This window comes from Aptenodytes forsteri, unplaced genomic scaffold (genome assembly GCF_000699145.1).
Source record: "Aptenodytes forsteri isolate BGI_AS27 unplaced genomic scaffold, ASM69914v1 Scaffold15, whole genome shotgun sequence".
Taxonomy (NCBI): domain Eukaryota; kingdom Metazoa; phylum Chordata; class Aves; order Sphenisciformes; family Spheniscidae; genus Aptenodytes; species Aptenodytes forsteri.
In genome coordinates, this window is record NW_008795129.1 from 22,041,967 (window position 1) to 22,048,552 (window position 6,586).

Consider the following 6,586-nt stretch of genomic DNA (forward strand, 5'->3'; position numbering starts at 1 on the left):
TCCCCAAACAAGGCTGCTTCATGCAGCCAGGTTTCTACTCAGCTACCAGCCCGTACGGCATTACAGGGCAGCTCATCCTCTGGTTTTCTTGCATAACCCCCCTTTCCATCAACCTTCATGCTTTAAAAAACTCTGCCCCTGGAAGAGAAGTACCCCAGTAAGACTCATACACAACAAATGCACAGGGAGGAAAAACTTTGCTCTATGAAGAGGTGGGAGCAGAGAAGAGGCCGGGAGGATGCAGGCAGGAACGAAGAGAAGCGGTTCAGTTCTGTGCCAGGCAGAGAGGGGGAAAGGAAACTCTCCGGGCTGGGAGAAAGGACTCTGCTTGGAAAGCTTCCCCTCGCAGAACCCTCACATCAGCATAACCTGCAATGCTCCTGAATTACAGGGGAGCTTGGAGAAAAACATGCGGACATCACATGTTGAAAACGCCATCTGAAAACGCTTCAAGACATCCTACCATTTTTCACTAGGTAGTAGCAATGTATATTGGCAGCTCCTCAATATGTTTAAGGGAAAAGAGAAAAAGGCAGCAACATCCACAAACGGTAACACTCACCCTCATTTTGTGCTTTCATACAGCGACTGATCCTATTAACACACAGCATTTCTCTTTATAGATTGAATTATCATAACCTAAAAGCACCTTTTACTGCTCCTATTTGTCTTGAGAGGAAAAACATCCAGATTCACTAAACCCAATAATGAACGTAGTTAACAAGTATATACCACCAAGTGCTGACTCCTCTCACAAACTGTGTCCATCGCATCCCATCTTTGCTAACAGGACAGGTGGAAGTAGGTAGCACCGCTGTTAAAAGTTCACAGTAACAACAGGGCAGACTCCAGCACATAGCGGTAACGAGCAGCAGGGGAACGGGTGGGAATTCCTGATTGCTTTTAGAGCTCTCATTAGTGAAGAAAATATCCTGCTGACCCACACTGCACTCCACTGCAAATACATTACATCTAATCAGGCAAATCTCCTGCATGTGAAATTGAAATTAGGCAGCCCAGGGGACCACTTCACTGAATTCAGGACTCCTTGATTTTTATTTGGACTTACCTAATACAAAGAAATACAAAAGTAGTCAACTCCAAGCCTGCCTGACAAGCACCTCGAGCAGGCAATAGCGCGCCTGAAATGACCACATCAACCCCCCCCAAGGTTTTCAGTACTATTGTATTTGACCTTTAATTAAAAAACACTTCTAGGCAACATCCAATTTTTGCTGCTCCCTTGAGTGCGTTTCCACTCTACAGGATTTGATGAATTTGAACCTTGTTTCATCCTTTCTGAAATTCTTCAAGGCATGAAAAGAACAGCATGTGGATTACATTTAGATACTTTTTGTTCTTGGTGCCAATTTACCATTGCTTGGCCCAGAAGAAATTGTTTAAAGGGTGATAAGGAAAAAAGCCACAAAGCTTCCAGTCACCTGACTAGAACTCAAGGCGGAATAGCAGCATCTTCAGGGCTACCCAGGGGTCTCCAGAATAAATTACTGTTGCTGGACCTCAGTGCAACCATCACAACAGCTGCTGCCTTGCCAGCACCAAGCCAGGATTATAGAAATCCCTTAAGTTAGGGCTACCTCTCAAAATCATGATGAGGACAAGGCAACAAGTATGACAATGTATATTCCACTGCTACCAGTAGGAACTGATGATCAGCCCTTAGCTTTGTAAAAGAAAGTCCCAGGTCAAGGTCCTGGAGAAAAAGCCTTGGAGGTGGCCCTCCAGAACCAAGATGAGGCACCTCTTTAGGGCAACAAAGGGAAAAACTGAGTTGCCAACAAAGCCATTTTGTGGAAAGAGGGGACTATTTTGCAGTAGAAGCAATCCTGCACCTTCCACGAGCACTAATCCCTTCAACAAAAGCTGGAAGTAATAAAAAGCTATTCAGGATGCAGTCTGGAACAAATCTACCACAGTGTTTTTTCAGACAGTTAGAATATCTGTCAAGCTAGAAGGACACCAAACGCAGAGTGAAATCTGCTATGCATGCCTTTTACTTAAAAATACACACAGGGCAAATGGTCAAACACACATGTGTACATGCGAATACCCTCCTCTCCCAAGAGCAAGTTGCTCCTCACAGCCACTTAAAGCCTCCGCTGACTTCAAGAGCGGTTGCATTTTCTGGGCAGCCTTGAAAATTAGGCTAGATTTCCTCAACAGCCTCTCTGCCTGCACTAGAAAACCTTGGCCTCTGAAAACATATTTGTAACAGAGGCAAAGAAAATAAAAAAGCTTAAAAGAATACTTACCATCGTAAATAAAACAGCTCTAAAAGGTTTGCTTTAGTTTTAAATATGCGGAATTCTCGGAATGAGAATGCCAAGGTTCAGTTTCCTGTGGAAGGCACTACAGCCATTTCCTGCCTCATCACATCATAATTAACATGCCAGGACAGCTGGACTTTATCAGAATTGTTTCATCAAAAAGCAACAAGCTTTGAAGACTATGGCCTTTTGTTTCTATCAGTAAAGGCATAACCAGGCCAATTTCCATTGCTTATCCTTAACGATCCCAGCTGTAATTTGTATGTAAATTATCAGTTAAATTGTTTTAGATCTGCAGAGCTCAAACCATGATTCAGGAAACTCTTAAAGACTTCTTTCTCGTAAAAGAGCAGCAACCAGGAACTCTTGTGATGTCCTGGACTTCCCTAGGCTCTGCCTAACGTAGGCAGGAGAAGGGCATTTGACCATTACACACCACTGCCTGCCACATGGCATGCTCAGGGAGGACTTAGACTACTCCACAACTCCTCTTTCGCTTTTCAATCTGTCTTGCAACAGTTTCTTAAATTAAATGTGGCCTTTTGGACACGATATAAAAATCTAGAAGGGGAATGGCAAATTATATTGATGGGAAGGCTTAGAAGACACTGGATACGCGAGCTTCAGTGGTTTGCAAAAGCACCACACCATGTCCCACCCCTAACTTGCATACAGCTCTGATCTTGCCAAATCACAACCCTCTTTCAGCAACGTTGTATTAGTCCAACTGAGTTACTATGATGCAACTTTTCATTGAAAACAGACTACTTACAGGGATGTGGTGCCCCAATTGTTCTTCTGGTTCCAGCTCTTCCCGTCAAGCGCTCAGACATCGGGAGGAAGGCTGCGCTGCTCCTTGCGCCCGTCTGCAGCTTGCAAGAAGCCCCAGCGGTTTGCTTTTTACAAGGTGCCCACAATCTCATGAGGACTTATTTGTGCAACGCTCTGCTCAGACACAATCTGTCTTCTTGCCGTTTCCTCCCTTCTACACTGCAAGACTTTGTGCTCCCCCTCCCATCCAAGATGTTTAAACGTTCACGCTCTAGAGGCATCTTTCATTTTGAGCAAGGAAAGTGTGACTGACCCCTGCTAAAGTACACACCCCATCCCTGGCAGATGGAAATTGTCAATGGCCTTTCACCAGCTCCTGAATCAAGACTGATTAACAGTAGCTTAAAATGATAGCTCATATTACAAGAACATCACTAGTGTTACAGAAGACACCACTGGGTAGTTCTCCCTGTTGCGTGAAAGGGCAGGAATCATTACCACGATGTTACAGAACACAGCTGCCTTAAGATCAGGTCCTTTTCTTTTCTCTCGCTATAGGCGCTTCCAAAATCCATTTGTGCTCACAGTGAATCTCCAAAGCCATCAGCACAGATTAGAAGCACAATTGTCTTCGTTAACACACCGAAAATATTGCAAGCCCTTTTCTGACCGACACTAATAAAGCTCTAAAGTGATAACAGACATAGGGATGTTTCCTAAAAGGAATTTCTACCCAAGAGTCCTTTTCAGGGGAACGCTAATGTTGCCTGGGTTTGTGGGTTTTGCCTAGACAACTTCTTTTAAAAGCAGTGTCCCTTTTCCAAACTCGCCAATTATCTTTGCCACCACATTCCTTTGTCAGAGCAGCCTCCAGCTGCTTAATCTCAGCCACTTCAAGCTGCACCTGTGAATCAGACTGGGTTAATCACACTAACAGATGGCAGGGGCCAAACAGGCAGCTAAGAACTTAGATCATTTTAAATAGCATCTAATGTTTCACAGCTTCAGACCAGGGGCAGTCATATACAACAGTAACTAACTAGGGGAGCTGAAATCAGGCTCATACTTTTATCATCCGAACAAGTGTTTCAAGCATACAGTATAGCTGCCAATTACTAATCAGGCTGAGGAGCAAATATACTACCTGGCTACTGCATTCGGTAACTAGCTGACATTCCCCGTGAAGGATTTCTGTGTTCTGTGTGTTATTGACTTTACAAAGCACGAGCGATAGCAAACTACCAGTCACCGCCGGGGTTTTGCAACAGTGCATAGGGGCATAAGGAACCAATATGAATTTTACATATTTTTTTTCTTAGCGACTGCTCTATTTAGAGCCTATTAATAGCTTTCCAAATTCTCTAAAGGGACTGAAGTTTAACATTCAGATAGGTTTAAGTCTCTTTCAGCCCATTTTCATCATGCATAAGTAACATAAAATGTGGTTTTAGTGCTGGATTGCTTTCTTTGCAACAAACCTTGAGGTCCTTTGCAGACAAAAGAACCTCATTGTCTCCAAATTCATTCTCCCTGGGGAGATTTCTGCCGAGATTAAGGATTGAAGGATTTGCCTCATTACAACTTAATTTTATTTTTAAAGTTTCCATACCACCTTTTAACAAAGTGAGCTGGATCTTTGTTTCTTCTGTTAAATTTCAGCTCAGGTTCAGGGGAAGTTAGTTCATCTGTGAGAGTCTAAACCAGACAAAGACTGAACTTCAATTCAGGAAAAAAGAAAACTGCAGAAAAGCTAGCAAGAAGGGAGAAAGAAAGTACAGACCAGTAAAGCGTGTTTAGAAGAATATTAGTTTATTTTTCTTTTTCTTTTCCAAGTTACGAACTATGTGAAACAGAAAATGGAGAAGGACAAAGATACCACTATATGACAGCCCATGCAGTTAACAATCAAGAAGCTCTGAAGGCAGGAGCGCAAAAGACGGGACATTATTTTCCACATGGATCTTGCTAGTGACTTCTGGCAGTTCACTGTTACTTACTCATCTGGTTGCTGTCATTCACAAAGTCCTCGGACCCATCATTGTCGTCTTCATCATCCCCAGAGGAAAGAGCATCTGCACATTAAAAATAATCAAGTCTTTAAACCAGCCTACTTTTACAGACAAATAAACCAATATGCTACATCTTAGATTATCCATCAAGGAGAACAGATGTTATGTTAGTTGTGCAGAAGCTATAGAAAAAGAAAATCCAGCCACAAAATGTGTGTTATTCTTATAAAATTCTAACAAAACTAGCTAATAATCCTGAAATGCTACAAAGTTTCCAAAGGGAGCTTGCTAACTCCGAAAATCTCTTTCCACTTACAATTTTTATTTCTCTTAAAAGACATTCAGTTGAACAGAACTGAGTGTCTCCAAAACGATTTATCTCTAAACTTAAAGGATGTCGGACACCCCTTTTCCTCTTCTGATGCGGGGGAGGGACGACACACAACTTGTATTCTTTTTACTGGTTTTATCATCATCACAGAGACTCTGTATAATTTAATTCTGTCATAGTGGCATAAAACAGAGGGCTATTCAGCAGCTGTTAATCACTATAGAGCCCACGAAGTAAAAGGAGTATATACAAACTGAGTCTGTTTAAGGGTCAGGACAAAGGGGAAAATACCTGAAATAACTACAGAACTCAGCTCAACTCGCTGTGCCCGAGTGGACTGTTTCATGTTATATCATAATGTGTCTTTATATCACATTTTACAGCTTCTACATGCAAAAACCTATGTTTAACTCACTCACCTGTAACATTTACAATGAAGTACAGAGTATCACTGTCTAGGGTCCTAACAGCAGTGCAAGCATAGAGGCCCGAATCTCTGGGTGTAGCATCCTTAATTTGTAAGTACTCCCCAATAATCACTGTCCTATTGTCGGGCCCCAAAGGGACCCCATCTTTAGTCCAACTGATCATGACGGCGTCTTTCAATTGACAGCGCAACTCAAGCGGTTCTCCTGGAAGTGCTGAATATACATCTGGCTGAGAGATTTGGTATTTGGTTGGCGGCTCTGCGAAGGTGGAAGGAAAGGAGGAAAAAGTAGAAAGAGAAGGGAAAGGAGAGAATTGCCAACAGAAGTCAGTGAAGGCCCTTTTCATCCACAGAAATCAAGTTATGTTAAATAAAACAGTTTCATCCAGATTAGCCCAGCAATCTGTCTCGTAAAACTGAACCACGTGCAGGTATGGGATAGGCTTTATTTTCAAGAAGTTAACCACAAACAAAGCTTGTTCCCTTTTGATCGGTGTCTCGACATGTGCCTTGTCCTGAGTGCCACGCAAAGGCACGACCCTTCTCACTGGTCACAGCGAGCTGACTCTGGGGAGATGAGTGCTGCTGAACCTGGGGGCTTCAAAGAATTTGGAGGAGGCAGGAGGAGTTCAAAAAGCAAATTCAGTTTTATATCTGATCATTTGGGTCTATGATTCAAATGAATATTTATCTTTCCCGATCTGATTTTGTAAGTTGCCCTTTTTTTTTTTTTTTTTTAAAAGCTGCAAAAAGGTGGGTT

General features: G+C 42.6%; 1 protein-coding gene across 1 annotated transcript in view; it reads right to left on the reverse strand.

The window, feature by feature from the left end:
* Window positions 1-6,586, reverse strand: part of FGFR2 (fibroblast growth factor receptor 2) — an 83,202-nt gene that overhangs the window by 60,329 nt on the left and 16,287 nt on the right. Inside the window, 2 exon segments of the mRNA XM_019471656.1 lie at window positions 5,057-5,131; window positions 5,819-6,085. Coding sequence (XP_019327201.1) covers window positions 5,057-5,131; window positions 5,819-6,085 — 342 coding nt within the window.